The following is a 17834-nucleotide window of genomic DNA, read 5'->3' as shown; positions in this document are numbered from 1 at the left end:
ACTATTCACATTTACTCATTCATACCTCTAAAACCTTTATAATCCTCCTTCGTAATACAGCTCTTTTAGCTCAGATGTAGTTATACCTAAGACTTTAAAAATGCAAATGCAAGTGAATTCTGTGTCATTACCCTTGACCTCTTCAGGACTTTATTATGATACATCCTTTGCTTTACAGTGTCTTCAGCATTTGCAACTTAAATCTTGACAAAACAGGTCAAGTTTGCCAAGCCATTAAAACATGGCCTGAGAATCTTCAAACTGGAAAAATCTATGTTAAAAAAAACCTCATTGCAATTATGCCTCAAACACAAGGTGAGGTAAAAATCATTTATAAAGTTACGTCAAGGCTGTGTTCTTATGAAGGGGCTGTAACTCCTGTTCCTGGCTGCTTTTTCCTCTCTAGTAAAAACCAGACCTTGCTGTAAAATTGTATCTTTATCACGGCTATTTAAGGAAAACAGAGGAGAATCAATATAGTCTTTCTCTTCTAGATGTATATGCTGATCATTAAGCACAGAATCCACTCATGAAGTCCTACTAGGAGGAACAAAGTGCGCCACACCACAACTGTATCTTCATTAGCTGGTAATTCAATTCAACAGTTGAAGAGATGGAAGCACCTCTCATTGAGGCTCACACATCAGTAACTAAAAGCTTTCAGAATCTGCTTAGATTAATTCTTTAGACTAGATTTAGTTTTGTCCTTTAGGGTAAATGTTGTCTTTTTCCTATTCCCCTGGTATACCCACACTGTCTGAAAGTCCAATTTAGAGTCCCTGGAGCACAATTGCTGCATGCCCACAGTGAGATTTTGGTACTATTTCTTCTGAAAATCTCTTCCCTGTGATCTAAGGGCACCATGCAAAGCCAACCAGATCAAAGTAAGTGGTGACACTGGGAGCACCCCTTCAATGCCACATTCCTGCTGGAGATGCACTGCATGCTATTACTTTAGAAAAATGCTTTTTTATTGGAAAACCAAAGGAAAAAATGATCTTATTCGAAGCACACATTTGGTTTATGAATTAAAAGAATCTCTCCAACATGGTCTAGATGGGCTACTCAACAAGAAACCCGAAATCTTCTCTTTGACCAAAACTCCCTTTAGATTGTTACTTCCAAACAAAAGACAGAAGACATGAACTGGAAAGCTCACGTTGCTCTAATGCTACAGAGCCACCAGAGAGAAGCCTTTACAGGGCAGTGACCTGTGAGGAACACTGCGCTCTCTCAGTCCAAGCTTCAGAGCTCAGCAGCTTTGATCTGCTTGGCAGATGTGCTGGGGGAGATGACTCCTAATGCCAAACAGCAAGATTCAAACTCTTACCAGGCTTTGCAGCTGTATATCAAACACCTCAAAGGCCAGACAGAAAAAGCAGAACTGTCATTACAAAACTAGTCCCTTACATTATTGTGGAGAGCACTAACATGATACTGTGTTTCATACAGACACATGCTCTTCTCCAGGATATTTCAGACAGAAAATTCTGTTACTGTCTCACTTGGGAGAGGAGACTTGGAAATTAAAAGGACACAAAATTTTGTTCAGATACAAGAGAATTTGGATTCTTGTTTCCTAGAAGTTAACTGTACTGCAAAGAGTAAACATGTTAAGGCTAGCAGGACAGATCACATGTGCACCATCGTGATCTCATTCTGGCCCTGCTACCTAGCTATTTCTCCTCCCACCTACCAAAATCAAAACTCTGTGTGTGTGTAAGAAAGCAGCTAGAATTTGTGTTCTTAAAAGCAGGAGACACCCATCTTTCTCTAAAGCACTACTCATTTTCACAAGTGCTTTAACACACGGCAGCTTTTTCCCTTGACAACAGAGTGCAGTTTCTTGGTCTGCCGTGAGCACCTCCAGGGTGTCACAGTGAGTGAAAGAGTCAGCAACAACAGCAGAAGAGTCATCATGACTGAACCTTCCTGACATAGCTTTAAATTATATTCATGAATCACAAAAGATAAGAGTTTTGAGGGAATGCATTAGGACTTTATTTTTATCTTTGCCCCTGGGAAATTAAATCCATTAGCAAGTTATGGTAAGAAATTGTTCCTTCTTCAATTTGAGAGATTCAACTGTAAAAATTGCTCTCTTTATCTCATATATTTTCTAGATTAAGCTCAACTGTAGTTCTGTTTGGTTTGTTTACTTTTACTAATTTCACTAATGATGTCTGTAGCTGTAGGCCTGACTTTCTAGAATTTTTATTTTCCTTCAAATTCCTTTTTTTTTTTTTAATTCCAAGACAGGTGGCATTCACACAAATTCTACAACAGGTATTATCTATTGGTTATGACCCATGGATATTCTGCCCACAGCAGAAAACAGAAAGGAAAAAGGCCATCAGATTGCAGCTCCTATGAAAGGATGAAAATAATATTCCTATTTTATTGAGATGTTAACAGAACCTTACTGCAGATCAGGTGGAGCAGCATGTAGGTAGTTTGCACTTCCCACAGGATGACACAGTAGCATGATAAAACAAACATTTCTGACAGCTTCATTTTAAGAAAATGCCATCAAAATCTTTGAAAGGAATTGCCTAAACCATTATGGAACAGTTCAGTGTTGTTTAGTGATTGTTCCACATTAATCGAAGATCATGGATAGAAGCCTTTTCCCCCAAAATTATAATTTTGCTCAACTCCTAACAGACAGTCAGTTCCCTAAATATAGTGTACAAGGGAAGGAGGTTGTATTTCAAAGGCTTTTGAAAAGTAGTATGTAATGCTTTACTTGCTCTTTAATGCCTTTAACACTGGTAATAAGTGTTCCTTTCCATAGGCATTACTCAGAAGTTCATGCAAAAATATATGGTTATTTGTCAATGTGAAGGGATGTCCATTTCCATGCACTCATTTATTAAAAAATGAAGCTTGATAGATGGAAAATATAAAAGCTGTTTGTCTAACACTGCAGCAAACTTCAGCAGAACAGCCTCAATACAATACAGGTATTTATCTTTTATTCACACAGCAAAGTAACTCCAAGACAGCTGCTTCCTGTCTTGATCAACTAGAGCATTTTAAGTGTCTCGCAAGAACAAATCAAGACTGATTCTCTAAGTCCTTAACTGGGAACAACTCTTTCAATTCTGAGGTAAACAAGCACAAGCATTTCTGCTGTCCAACATGCCATTGGTCCTTAACAGCCAACCAGCACAACTTTGCAAGCAAAATGTAGTTTATAGCAAAGGGAAAGCATTAACCACAGGTAAGGTCAGAAAGGTTTCCAGGCCTGAACATACAGTATTAACAATACTTACATTTTCTGTTGTTCCAGTAATTACATGAAGACCATCATATGTTGACTTAATGTACATACCCTAAGAAAAAGACATCATGGGAAAGAATTTTTAAAGTGTTTCACAAACCATCACCATCCAAACAAAACTTGCATATCTCTTAAAGAATCTCTCTTTTCTTTTTGCTTTCTTTAGGATTTGTGGACTTTAATGCATGCCATGAGGAATTTGTTTCTGCCTAAGAAGTGCTTTTTTATAAACTTCAAGAACAGCCCAAGTAATTATGGTCCTAATTGGCAATAGAAAACTAAAATGTTTACCACAGTTATGTTCATAATTACTCCCCAGGTTTTTATAATACACTTTAATTACAAATAGAACAATGCCTTACAAAAAGTCCCTGGATTACAAATTGCTTTAGTATGATCAATATATCCATTTTGCTTTGAAAACTACATTGAGTTTTAAAAGATCTAAAGTCTTCAGTAGGCAACACTGCAAACACAACTTTCAAACTGCTAACCAGTGCTTGGAACAGTGCCTGCAAAATGGCTGTAAGACCTTCTCATAGCCTCACTCATCCCAATGAACACTTCGGCTAGAAAACTCTGTGATAAAAAACTCAACATCAACCTTGTTAGCTACCCCACTTCTTTCAAAAAACATGAAAAAGGAGGGATAGCTTATGAACAGACAGAAGTTCCTGCATGGGTAGTCCAAGACAGTGTCTCAAATATGTCTTTTCACCAAGCCTTAATTCAAACATTTTAGCAGCATCCACTGTGACACTGAGAGAATGAGAAAGAAGAGATAATTGGCATATACTGAGCATTCAACAATTTCTGAGGAATCTCCTTTCCCTCAACCACTTTACAGAAAGCAGGTAAACATTAAGCACCTGAGTAAACATCCTCTCCATAACCTACTTTTTCTCCATTTAATCAGAGTGCCACAGGGAAGTCTGTTCCTAGCTGAGGAGCCCAGTGCACTCACTGGTGAGTAAGTATGGTAAAGAGGAAAAGAAGACATATCAAGTTGGACTAATCTACGTGGGAACCAGAACTGGCAGACTTTTGATAGCAGATATAAGGAAGGACACCTAAATTAGGAAAGTGGATAATATCCCCAGTAAAACAAGCCAGGGACTTCCTGAGTTTCTCTGGATAGGGGCTCAAAAGTGAACTCCTATTTTGTTCTGCACAATTACAAAGTGTTAATTGCATCAAACCCAGTTATAATGTTCAGCTGCCACAGATAGAAGGCAAAAAACCCAGAACCCACTCATTACTACACGGTCAGAAGCCCCCCGACATCATCCTTCAACTTCCAGCTCCTCTATGTACCATCAGCATTTGTCCATAGATTGGCTCCATCACACATTTTTTGCTTAACTCAAATATAGAATGGCTTTTTCATACATTTATCCTCACAACACCCCTGTGAGGTAGGGAAACACTAATAACATACACACATCTTAACACTAAGATACAGATATCTTACAGGAAGCACACTGAGCCACGCAAGAGCCTGATGAGATATGTTGGTATCTGTTCCTTGGTACACACAACAACCCTCAAACCACCACTAATCGGGGCTTCAAGGCCTCTCGGGCTCCCCATCTAAGTCACTGGGCCATACACCCTGCAATATGGCAAGTGCTAAAGTGACAGTGACCATGGTGACAGGAACTTTGAGTCAGGTCCCCAAACAGAGCTCAGTTTCTGAAGAAAGCCACATCTTTATTTTTATTCACAGTAAGTTACTGCTTTCAACCTTAAACATCATGGTAAAAGCCAAGGGAAAAGTCTCACACTTAATGGTTACACGGTGGTTCATTTTGTGCAAAGCTTTGTTCCAAAGGACAGTAAGTTCACCCAAGTGTGCTACCATTCCAGAGGTCAATTCACATCGAATCTAGTCTTTTTGATAAATTTAAAAGACTTTGAAAATGCAAAAGAGGAGAAAGAACTTTTGCAGAATGGTCTTTAAGGGCTAGGATCAAGATTTTGCACACATTAGGAAAGAGAGGGAAGAAGCAAGCTGAAAAATATCCACCCTAAATTGTATTTATTCCACATGTGAAAAATTACTAAATGTTATATTAGTACCATGTCACATTAATTTTACAAAAGCCAACATATTCTTGATATTAAGCAGCTTTTAAATGAGAAGTAACATTTTGCAACACAAAAGTGAGACCCTTTCACCCATGTTTCACCACTCCTTGTTTTAAGTGAACAATATATGGGAAGTGGTACAGAGAAGAGAAGAGAACATATTTGGCTTACAGCTGTTTGATCTGGAATGGAAATAAGAATACCACAGACATTTACAAGTTTTCCTCTCTCTGCCTCCTTGTGGCTGCACAATATCAAAAGTACTTTTAGCAATCAGGAATACAGGGGAGATCAGTGTGTGCTCTGTCCACTTGCACTGAAAGAATTGGTAGATACAGTCTCAGGTATTCAAAGATAAGTCCTTAAGAATTTACAAGAATCAGTTACACCAGAAAAAGGAACGATAATTCAGTTTATATGAATAAAATAACCATAAACTAACCAACCTAGTAATCAGGAATAAATATATGCCTAGATTTAAAAACAAGTAAGTCATTCCTAATTACATGAGAGATTGCCCTATCAGTCATGGGGAGAGTTCTCATTTCAAACCAATCATTAAAGTTTATCTTGGTGATTAAGTCAAGGGTTAGAAAAGAGACTTTTTGTGCTTTTTTTTTTTTATCCTTTCTTTGTTTTTGTTTATACTTTTTCAAGAATTAAACAGAATGTGATATATTTCTAACATATTTTATGTATATAAACATCTAACATATTTCTCGATTTTTTATGCAGTGGTGGATGGAAAAGAAAAGAAGATACTAATTTCATTTTATCACACGTAACTGAATTTTTACTTCCACTCCATTTTCATGGACCCCTCCGAAGTTGCATGTGCCTCTTTAACCCTAAACAGCTCTCAGAATGTTGTTCATAACTCTTTCCCAGCTCTTCCAGTATCTCAAACTAAAAAATTCAGAAGAAATATCAGGAATAGTAGTACACTGGAATCCTGGAAAGGGAGTAAGCAGTACACTTTAATCAGCTGTCACACCCTGCTGTATCTATGACTTGCATTTTATGAGCAATTTTTTACATTACGAGCTTCTTTTGTGTTTGCTTCAGCAGGCAAAAAGGAACCTTGAACAATCATTCTCATGCTCTGATCAATTTATATTTGCATTTCTCAACCCCTGAAATCATATCACAGTCACTTACCTGACTGGGATTAAAATGATTATATGAACAGGAAAAAACTGAAATTCAAGATTAACCTTTGCTACAGCTCTCTGAAATTCTGTTCTATATTAAAAACAAAAATAAAGTAGAAAGTGACTGTTGCAGAAAAGCTACCCAAGAAAAACTTGATTTTCTGCTTTTTGTCTAAATACACTTACAGTTTTCAGTAAAGCAGCAACTTTAAGTCTGTTTTCCTGGTAAACATACTACCTAAGCTAGTCAGTTTTGTCTCTTTGTAAATCAGTAATGTAAAAACATACAGAATTAAATTCTGCTTACTGATACAGATGAAACAACTTGCAAGTCCTCAAAGAAAAAAAAAAAGAAAGGATTCCACATGGGAGCATGTTGGTGATTGCAAAGTTGACCACATCAATCCATTTTAAGGCTTTTTAAATAACTTTCTACCATGACAACTCTTTTCATTCTTACTGCACAACCACTGCAAGCTATATGTCTCCCCCCAGCAGCACTCACTGGAGGACACATGAATGCAGCCAGTCATAAGAGACAAGGATAGAGGAAAAACAAAAAAGGAAAAAAAAATCCAAACAACAAAACCAATACCAAAGCCCACCCATAACATTGCTTTACTCAGTACACAAGAGGTACTCCATATCACACCCTAACAGCATTTTCTGCTTCACAGGTTTAGTTGCTCGAAAGGTTATTTAGTCATAAGACATGGTAACACGCTTACTTGTTTCTTCTGCATTCAGGTATTGGTCTGAAAATTTATATTTACCTCTGACAAATACTTACGTTTCCATACGAAAAGACTAAACACAGTGAAGGAACTATTTGTGCTGATTAAAATATCCTGGTCATGCCAATCTTCTTTAAGTTGTAAAAGCTTCAAGCATTTTCTTAATTCCACCATATATTTACCATGAGTTTAGGGAAACAGCATTGCTTTCCAGCCTTTTAATTTCCTTCTCATCTCCTTTCCTTTTTCTCTTCCAGATACACTTTAGCTTCTCAGCTGTTGAATTTGAGATGGCAGATATTCTGTTTGTGATGAGTGACAAAGAATCTTCCCTGTTAGCAGCCATCCTTGTCTTTTATCTTCTGCCTGAAGTCCTTCCATTTTTACAGAACATTTCATTTAGTGATTGGCAGAGCCAGCACAGAACTGTCATGTGGGTCAAAAATCTACAGGAAAGTTGACAATAAACCATTTTTCCACCTCCATCATTGCACAAATCCTGGAAGAAGGTCCAGAAATGATTGAGCTTCACATTTGTCCCAGCATTTCTGATGTGCAGAGGATATTCACAACTCCGAGCTCCACCATCAATTCTTAAACCAACACCCTCAGCACTCAGTGGGGCAGTACTGGATGTGCATTCACTGTGCCTTAATTCAAAGGTATTAGTTCAAAAAGCAAACAAACAAAAGCCCAAGAACCCAAAAGCATATAAAGCCCCAAGAACCACATGACAAAAGCGATCTGTTGGCAAGACTGGTGCAAAGGGAAGTGGATGATTTTCACCATCCTTGGTGCCTGCTCTAGAGAGCTCACAGTCTAGAGGAGACGGCACAATGCCGAGGCAACACAATAGTGGCACGCAGGCAAGGATGAGGGGGAAAAAACATGACTTTGTCAAAATGGCATTGTATCCTTCTAAGGCTTGTATGCTGTATGGTTGCTATTTTCTTTTTAAAAAAACATATAATTATTTTTATGACAATGACATCAAGATCCTGCTTAATTGGTTCACAAATACATAAAAAGAAAAAGCCCTGCCTTGAAGAGTTTCCATTTTAAACAGACAAGACAGACAGAGGGTATAAAACAGAGACACAGAGAGGGAAAGAGATTCTCTCATCAGCTACCCAGCAGGAACAGACCCATGAAATACATTCTTATTTACAAAAATACAATTCAACATTTTTCAGTCCCTGGGAGCTCATACCAACCTACATGAAAACTTAAATGAAGGGGGAAAAATGAAAAAAAAAAACAGTCACAAGACAGAAAGAAAAAAAAAAACAACAAGTTCAGATAAAAATGGACAGCACTCATAAAATGTGATTAAGAGCAAGAGGAAGAAGATTTTCTCATTACATGAGAAGGGTTTCAAAAGTTTGACTGCAGTGAGGTGGTGGAAGAGTTGAAATTACAGGGTAAAGGGAAGGAAAGAGAGGTAGAAAATCCATGAGAAGCTGAAATCCTGAAGGACAAGTTTAAAATGGATTCAGAGGTAAGAAAGAAAGCCAGAAGAGGAAGGGAAAACAAACTGCAGACTAAAACAAAGGATGGGGCCATACTCATTCAAGTGTTTGGGGTTTTCTACAAATTTTAATTGCAATTTTCCAAAAGAATGGAAAATTAATTTTGTGTACAACTGCTCTAAATAACTTGGCATACCAACTTTGCCAAGAAAAACAAATCAACCCAAAACCCAGCAACAACCAACCTGCAAACCAAAATATTCTCCAAAACTACAACATCCAGACAACTTCAAAAACCTGCTGCAAAGAGTAGAGCAGTCCTCCTTCAAGACTATTCAAGAATATGGAATGAGAATAAGCTTGGGCAGAAGTTGCTAAAGCTATTTCTTTAGACAAAAAATGTTTAACTGTATTCGGAACACCTCATTTTCCGCCTCCAAAAATTATGGGAGCAGACATTATTAATGAAGTCACACATCTGGAATTTTTTCCAGTGTTGGTTTTTTCCATGCAGTGGGCGTGGGATACTTGAGTAAACAAGAGATCAATGGTCAGCTCTTGAACAACAAACACAGGATGGCTGCATTAAGAGCCTTTACAAGCACCTGATTAAGAATGCAGAATTCTTGCAGTAAAATTTGATGAGTTACTCATCAGTAGTGCTGTGAAGCCCTGGAATAACTTGTAAAATAGCTTTATATCCTCGAGATACTACGAAACATTTTCCAGAATCTGACAGGTTTTGTGCATAAGCCCACGCAAAATTCTTGGTTGAATTGATCTTAGTAATTGAAGTCCCTTCAGACTTCAAGATCCTAGAACAATCTGAACCATTTTTCAGAACCTGGTATAAATGGCAAGAATGTCTTACTCATTTCTCCCTGTTCACTGAACTCTGCATACTACACTCAGCTTTAAAAAATACTTCCCTGTTGGCCCAGCTGCATGAGAAACCAAACTAGCATGAGGAATCAAACTGTTTTCAAACTTTAAAACACAAAAGGCTAAAATGTCCTATTCATTTTCCTATTCATGTCATATTCATCAATTTATTAAAAAAAAAAAAAATCACTTTCTCATCCTGGATGATGGGTTTGATTAACTGCGTACTTCTTACCAGCCCTTCACTTGGCTTGATGTTTGTAAGCTGGATCACTTCAAGATGGGCAGACTGGGAAACCAGTGGATCAGAAGAGAGCGAGATAATGTGATCACAGACGCCAGAGAGAGTTTTACACTAGGAAAGAAAAAAGAAAAGAAAACGTTCCAATGAGCATACCACCGTTAACTATTCGAATGTCAATATACAGTTTAAATCACCATTTCAAGCACATACAAGGCAGAGGGGGAAAGGCCTCAGGCAGCAATAAAATACAAAATACATTATCTGCTGATGCCCTGAACTAACAGCACCAGACCAGGGAAGACCAGGAGGCAAATGCTTTTGTATCTGAGCACAGACAAAGAGGGGTTCCCATGCACTCACACGGATAGATGCCCTGCTCAGGCACACAGGGAATGCATGGTGAGCCCCAATCCCCAGCCCAACCATATCTTTTGCAAAGACAGTAAGTGCCTCAAAGCCCACTAATTTCCACTGAATGTGCAGCTGTTCAGCACAGATGAAAATCAGGCTCTTAATGATGACAGGTAACTCTCATTAACTCTGACGTTTATTCTATATAATAAAATATGCTAATTGTCTTTGGACTGTGTTTCTCATGTTCTACAGCTGCCAAATGTGATTTACTATTGCAGACATGAGGATTACAATAAATCACCACTTCACAATGGAATATCTCTTAAACCAGTTATTGTTGGCAGCCTCTGCAGCAAGACAGAAAAAGATTCTTAAAAGGCTGAGACTGTGAAATTGGTACTGTTTTATCTCCTGATCTCTCACTCCCTGAACAACCCCTTCTCAGAAGCAGGAAAGCCGTGAGGCTTTCCTATCATTCTCTGTAAGAAAGTGATTTTTGAGAGTTTCAATGCTTTCCAGGAAGTCCCCTGTCAGCAACTGTTCAGGTTTCCAATGAATCTTTTGTCAGCAAATTCAGGGATTCGGACATTCTTTTGGTCCCAAAACTGTGAGCATCTCCAAAAGCAATTAAGAACCAGCTTAACTGCTCTGAAATTCAAAAGATGAAAGCTAACCAGCCTCCTCAAATGACTGAAACACAACTGCACACAACTGTTGCACCAATCAATCTTCCAAGATCCCAAAGTATAGTTCTTACAGTAAAAAAATCTGCAACGATGCTATGGAAAAGTAATGTAAAGCTGGATATAACCTCCTACCAAATCACCATTGTAATTCCAAACGGCAAACTACAAATATCTTATGTAAAAGGAAAATAAAAATGATTAAAAAAAACAACAACAACAAAAAAAAAAAAATCCACAACCCAAACCAAAAAACCCCCCAAAACAACAATCCAAAAACCACAAAAAACAAAAACAACTGATGACAATAACATCTTAATCCTGTTTACACACCAACACACTTTTCTCCTCTTCAAACAAACAGTTGAAAGTTTAGGTTTGTATACAGATTGTTTATTTTATTGAGCAAAAATGCTTAAGGGTGAATAAGCTAACCAGAATCAAATGGAAGATATAATAAAATTTATATCACTAACATGACCTTCTTCCAGAAAAAATACTACCTTCAAGCATAGCCACACACAGCACCCTTCTACTTTTTCATGATGCAGAATTATTACTGAACAAAGGACGTCAAAAAATATATAAAATGAGGTTAAAGAATGGTTTGTGCTTTACCTGGAGTACCAAAAAGTGAAAAAGAGAACTTTATTGAAATTTGGGCTTCTGTAATGGCTTTTGGACACATGAAAATGGCTTTGAGCTGACATTTTTAAAAGCTAAAATTATATAAAATTACATAATAAAAATGAAAGCTTGGATTTTGGTTTATTTGTGTTTTTAAACACAGTGTTGGCATGTTATTTCTCTTTCCGTCTTGGAACTGCACTGACAATTATTGAAAAATTATTTTAAAAATTACAGAGCACTCAGCTATTTGTGCAAAGTGAAGGGACCCACATTATGAATTATTCTCTGCAGATGAAAATGGAGTTTTTCATATCTCTTTAGACTTGTACTCATCCACCTATTCCTCCAGTTAATCTCCTCTAAACCCATTAAATGTATGGGGTTCTTAGCAATTTCAGAGAAACTTCTGTTTACAGTGAATTAATATTTTTTCTCCAATTTTCAACTGTTGCATCATAGAGAGATGCCAAATCACACAGAAAAGGAGAGTCCCTACCACCTGAGACAAGGTGTGACATCTCACCAGTGTGTCTCCTCATCAAAAACCATGTTCCCAGATGATGAAGAAAGGACAGGAGCCAGGCAAGTCCAGCACGGTATGGAGCAGAAGCTGGGCTGAGATGAATTGAACAGCCCTTTGGAGCAGCTGCTCTCCCTCTGCCTCCCCATGAGAGGGGTACAGACAGTCTATACAGTAAAGCCCATGGTGATCAGCATTCCAGTAGTTACACTGGTTGCAATCCTAAAACAAGGCAGTGTGAATAATCCCCAAGAGGAGCTCTGGGAATACTGGGTGCCAAAATCATCAGTTGCTAGGATAAAAAAAATCTACCACATGCTTCAATGCATTTCTAAAAGACTACTGTCTTTTGGGTCTCACAGCTTTCTTAGATATTCCCACTGCAGCCCAACAGCACATTATCCCTATAAACTATTATACATTTAAATATTTTCATTAAATATTCCTTGGTTAAAGAGTTGAACTCTAAGTAGGATCAGGTATCTGGGCAATGTTAAAGACAGATTTTCATGAACTCTGAACTTGTCCAGAGAGAGCCAGGACAGCAAGGAGCACACACTTACACAGCAGATATTCTCTGCCCACTGCAAAGGCAGGGTACATAGGCTCTCACTGGAAACATGCCCACAGGCTGACACAGGCAAAATAACGCATTTTACCTTGCCTTTACTCTCAGGAATATCTCATTCACAGTTTGTGTTGATAATATGCTAATCAGCATAAATGGGCATACAAACAAAACAGTCTGCTCACCAGGAGCATGCTTCCTAACCCTCAGGCATCCGTATGGAAAAAGATCTTGGACCTGTTCAGTGGATCAGGGCCTTCCAAGGCAAAGATGTTAGCACGTGGCAAAGCACTCAAACATTGCACTTCTTCTACTCATTTTGTTCCTAACAATTTATGAACACATTATATCTCAGCAGAATTATTCAGGATAATCTGTATCATAGACACGTTTTTTACTTCTGCTAAAATCAGATGGTAATCACCTTTTCTCTCTAATGGTCGTTACCTTTGGATGCTTTGTAAAACTACACTTCTGATTATGAAAACACTGTTAATGAGATCAGGATCTCTATCTTTTTAAAGTGTTGATTGCCTGCTGCAATGCAGTATTAGTTACAGTAAGACACACAGGAAGCTGAGGATCCAATTGCTCCCACAAAAATCAGCAGGCATTAAAAATCGCCAGCCTTCTTCAAGCTGCACTCAGCTCCCAGTGTGCAAGGTATCTACACACAGGGAAAGGATTTGTCCAAGCCAAAAAAAAAAAAAAAAAAAAAAGCAATTTACAAAAGATTAACTGAGAGAAACCAACAGATAATTACATTTTCTCCTTTTGTCCCATGGTCCCTGTTCTCACTATAAGCCTTAAAGCAATGATTTCAGTTCTCTTTTGCAGTAACTCATCACTGCACTCCAGTAATAAATTCTCCTCTCTATTCAAGTGACACACTTGTAATTGCAGATTGAAGCTACACCACAGCCTTTATGTGCAAAGCTAAATGATTCAAAGGAGAACAAAAAATATCACCACACAGCACCTTGTTGTTTGGTAGGAATTCAAAGAGAAACATTATGTTTCCCTCAGTAGGCAAATTCTTTATGCCTCAGAGCAGGAAGAATGACAGATAATGCTTAGTTTCTATCTGTATTTTTGGACTCCAAGGTACCAATTTCTAACAGCTTTTCCACAATTGCTCCTTCCTTCAGCCAGGAGGACGAGGACTTAAAGGTGACTGAATTAGATTTGCATCTGTTCTGATTCTCTGTGGCTACTTCAGTTTGTGCTGGGAAGATGTCTGCAGCACAGTGAAGAACCTATGGACAGCTTCAGGGCCCTTTCTTCAACGTGTCCATCCACTCTCTGTTCAACTTGGGCAGTTCTAGGGTCACCAAGCATTTCTGATCAAGCAAACAGACTTAGGTTTGTCTCTGTCCTTCTTTTTATCCCGCCTAGTGACCAAGTTCAAAATCTGTCTTGCCAAATATTTGCAATACTAAAACATCCTGCCTCAAACATGTTCCCAGGACTGAGGACAAGAAAAGCACTAGCCTCCCTCATCAGCACCCTCACCTTGGCATTTGAGTGAGGAATAGGATACCAGTAAGACATACGGATTTTCAAGACTAACAGTAAGAAAAAATGTCCATGTTAATGTTAAGCTCAGTCTGTTAGTTTAGTTAGTTACAGCTGTCCAAAACGAATAAAGTCCAATTAATTAATGTAAGCCAACCCAAACAATTATTAACCGATTAATTTTAGTCCAAAATAATTGTTACATTGTACAGAACGCATCTGTAACTCCAGCAGTCTTAAAACCGAGCGGGCCTGAACAAGCACTGGTGCATATGTGAATTTTAAACAGTGAACCGCATCTACTTTTGGCTGCAAAAAGGGAAGATTCTATTAAACTGAAGCTTGTTAAGTTCAATTTACAAGGCATAGACTCCTGAAAGGCAGAAGGTGGTTCCTTTTTCTTTTTTTTTAAGACTATAAAAATGATAATTTTGACAATGTATTTTTAGTTCATTATACTTCTACAACAAATATTCAGATATAGTGGGCAGGAGCAAATTATCATCACAGTGGTTTCAATAAGCCTCTTGAAAAAAAGAACATTCTGATCCACTGCTTGTTTTCTCTTTTTCAACTTAGTAACTCTTCTTAAATTTACATAGCTCATTTGCTTTTGAAAAAACTTCTGAATATTACCTTCCCTCTGCAAATCACTTTTTACAGTTTTTCAACTCAAAAAAAATTCTATCTTCTGTTTGCAAAAAATGCAGCCTAATTTTAAAAAGGTGAAACTCATTAAGAAAAGACTTTTTTTCTTATGGAATTAAACTAAAAAAAGTTAAAAGAAAAATTAGTTAAATTTTTCAGTTAAAACTTATTATTAAACTGACTGGAAGCTGGCTTCTACTTTCTATAATTAGTTCTTCTAGCTTTGCTCTCCCTTTAATACTCTACTGCTTCACATGGATTAATTTGAACTGGGTATTTCCATCAAATACAGCCTTGAACAGCTGGATGGAATCAACGAATTATTCTTCAAGTATTTTAAAGCTCCAGTCAGAATTTTGCAATGATTAACATGTAATTCCCCAAATAAGCAGATATATACTGATAGCCTTTTAAGCTGAGCAGTTTTCCAAATACTTTATCATCTCAAGTTAAATCAATAAAAAGATTCTAAACAGGAACTAGCAAGAGCACACTAATTTTCAGTTTTGAAGCCAGTACCACACCTATGGCTTATCCTTTCTGATTTAGGCCCCATGTATTATTAAAGCTATTCTGAAATTAATAATTTCTAATGCCATCTATTTCTGTTGGTATTATTTTCTAGTGCTATTTCCTTTCTGTTTATATCAGGAAATTATTATTAATATTATTTAACTACTTATTTATTACATGCTTACTTAGTGAAAGCTACCCTGGAAAAATCATACTGAGAAATGAAGTGGCAGAAATAGGAAGTATTTCTCTTTATTCATGAATATTTCAGAATTTTAATGAGCAAAACCCAACACATTATTCCTATGTGGTTTTACGCTTCTTATTTCACAAAACCCAAGTGTTTCTGTGAATGAAGTCACAGAAAAAAAACCCCAAAACTTTAAGAAATGTAGTTGTCTTTAAATTAATTTTTTCAACACTCCTACAATTCTAGGACAAAAAAATTATAGAAAAGACATTTTTCCCCAGACACACTTTGAAACTGCATTTAGAAGAAACAAACAAGTTCAAGTAGGTAATTTCATCTTAAAACTTCACAATTTTTCACTCAGACCTTTTTCCTTTAGAGACATTTTACGTGTTTACTTAAATAACACAGACTAGTTCACTGCCTAACCTAATATAAATGACAATCAAAATGCTTTTTAAAGCATTCAAAACTCAAATTGCTTGGAGCAAACAAAAATATTTCTTCCTTGAATACAAGCTGAAGCCATAGAGTTTCCACAAAATACCACTTCCTAAAATGAAAATCCCAAAAAGCTATCATGTGAATACATTAACTGACATTGAAACACGCTATCTGTGGACAAGGTGATTCAGCAATATCCACATGTACACCCACACTGTCACTTCTGAAGGAAAGAGGCATTCATTTGCTTTTCAAAAAAAAAAAAAAAATAGTGCTGTTAGAATATGAGCACGTGAGCTATTTTTTGGCCTTACCTAATTAAAGCAGTCTAATCAGTCATTTATTTGAGGATTGTGCCTACTGCACTGTGCTTTAGAGGAAGCCACGAAGACTCAGGGAAGGGTTAACTTTGGAGGTTTCCTTGTATGCCGTTCAATAGCAGAAGGATGGTCACACATCCTCTTGCTCCCTGATTTGGCACAAAGCTGGCTCACTCCCGGGGAAACAGGGCAGCATCCCCACAGGAGATCTGTGCTTACAGAGCTCCAGCCCTTGAACCACAGCACGAGTCAAAAAAAAAAACCCTTTTCATTCCATGGACAATGGAGATGTTCAACCCAGAACACAAAAATCTACTGCTTTGATCCAACGGTATGCTCCTAAGGTGGTAAATATCTTGGCGTCCTGACAAGTAAGAGCACACAATTGTCCTCAAAGTTATATTTTTTCCATTTATATTGCTCCAGTTCTATTTTACTTATGTGAGAAGGATCTCTTAAAATTTGACTTCAATCTTTAGCAAGAACAATACCTTGCAATAAGGATTTCCTTATGCTAATAGCATGAAATGCTAATTGATTGTTAATGATTTCCTTTCACTTTTTTGAGAAACTTATTTCCTTGTGTCATGAAGAGAAAGTGGTACATGAAATAGCATGGGATGAGCCCAGAGGTTTGAATTCAACTTCATATCTAAGTCACCTCAGCAAATACAGCTCTGTTTGTATCTGATCATTCAAAGGCAGCTGGATGGGATGCTGGTCAAATGTCACTTCAGATGGGAAATGGACTCTGAAAATGGACTTGGAAGAGTGTGATCTTGGAATTTAAAAAGAGAGAATTTACTTTCTCTCCCACAGTATCTGTGCACATGTCCTCTCAATCTTCCGTAGCTCTCCCAGTATTTCTTACTCAAGGTTCCTTCTATGCTTTTTCCACAATTTACTGCTTTCTTTTTGTATCAGAGAACCTTATTTTTAGTGTTGGATTGCTCCCTTCAGATTGTCTAAGGGGCTAAACCCACAACACCTTTTTCTGTCTTCCAAGGAAAAGGGTTAGAGCGAACTGTGACTGCTTTCAATTTCAATTCTATCATCAACCTTTGCATCTGCCCATGTAAAAAACTACCTTTCAAACTGAAAATATGATCTCAAATGCCAGTGTTTAATTATTTAGTCACAGATTTACCTCTTTCACCAGCTGCGTTTGGTCATCCTTTCCCCATCAAATCCCACTGATCAGCTGATATGCCACATGGTCAGAAATCATCCAAGTATGTCATGTATGTCAAGTATGTCATGTAATTATCCATACAGTCATGTATAATCGACGTAGGGTCATTTTTAACCCACGGCTTCACTAAGACATTCAAGGCTCTGTTCATGCTCATGTTTCCTTTCAAGCTTGAGCAGTGATCACAGAAGGTACACTTACACCTATGTCCACCTGTGACCACAAAGAAGTTACTGCAGACTAAAGAAATAAACCTACAAAAGTCTGAATGATGTAAGATAACTTTTGAAACCTGTCTTCATTCTGTGCACTTATGTATCTTAAATTAATCCCTCTTGGTTTCTTCAAAACTGTCTGTTGATGACTGCACAAAGTGATGCTTCCTCAGTTCTAAACTCTGGCAGCT

The 17834-nt window shown here is 37.5% G+C and overlaps 1 protein-coding gene across 5 annotated transcripts in view; it reads right to left on the bottom strand.

Moving 5' to 3' along the window:
- CNKSR2 (connector enhancer of kinase suppressor of Ras 2) overlaps window positions 1-17834 on the bottom strand; it is a 205389-nt gene that overhangs the window by 111849 nt on the left and 75706 nt on the right. For 4 of the 5 annotated variants that reach the window (XM_066176932.1, XM_066176933.1, XM_066176935.1 and 1 more), the window contains exons 6-7: window positions 9843-9962; window positions 3276-3335 (exon numbers count right to left, since the gene is read on the bottom strand). In XM_066176932.1, the coding sequence (XP_066033029.1) occupies window positions 3276-3335; window positions 9843-9962 (180 nt within the window). The remainder of the gene's footprint in view (window positions 1-3275; window positions 3336-9842; window positions 9963-17834) is intronic. The other variant, XM_066176934.1, reaches the window with a different exon arrangement.

The sequence above is a fragment of the Chamaea fasciata genome, unplaced genomic scaffold (assembly GCF_029207755.1).
Source record: "Chamaea fasciata isolate MVZ Bird 193981 ecotype frontalis unplaced genomic scaffold, bChaFas1.0.hap1 SCAF_2, whole genome shotgun sequence".
In the NCBI taxonomy this organism is placed as follows: domain Eukaryota; kingdom Metazoa; phylum Chordata; class Aves; order Passeriformes; family Sylviidae; genus Chamaea; species Chamaea fasciata.
Note: the sequence above shows the minus strand (reverse complement) of the source record. Positions and strands in the feature narration are given on the sequence as shown.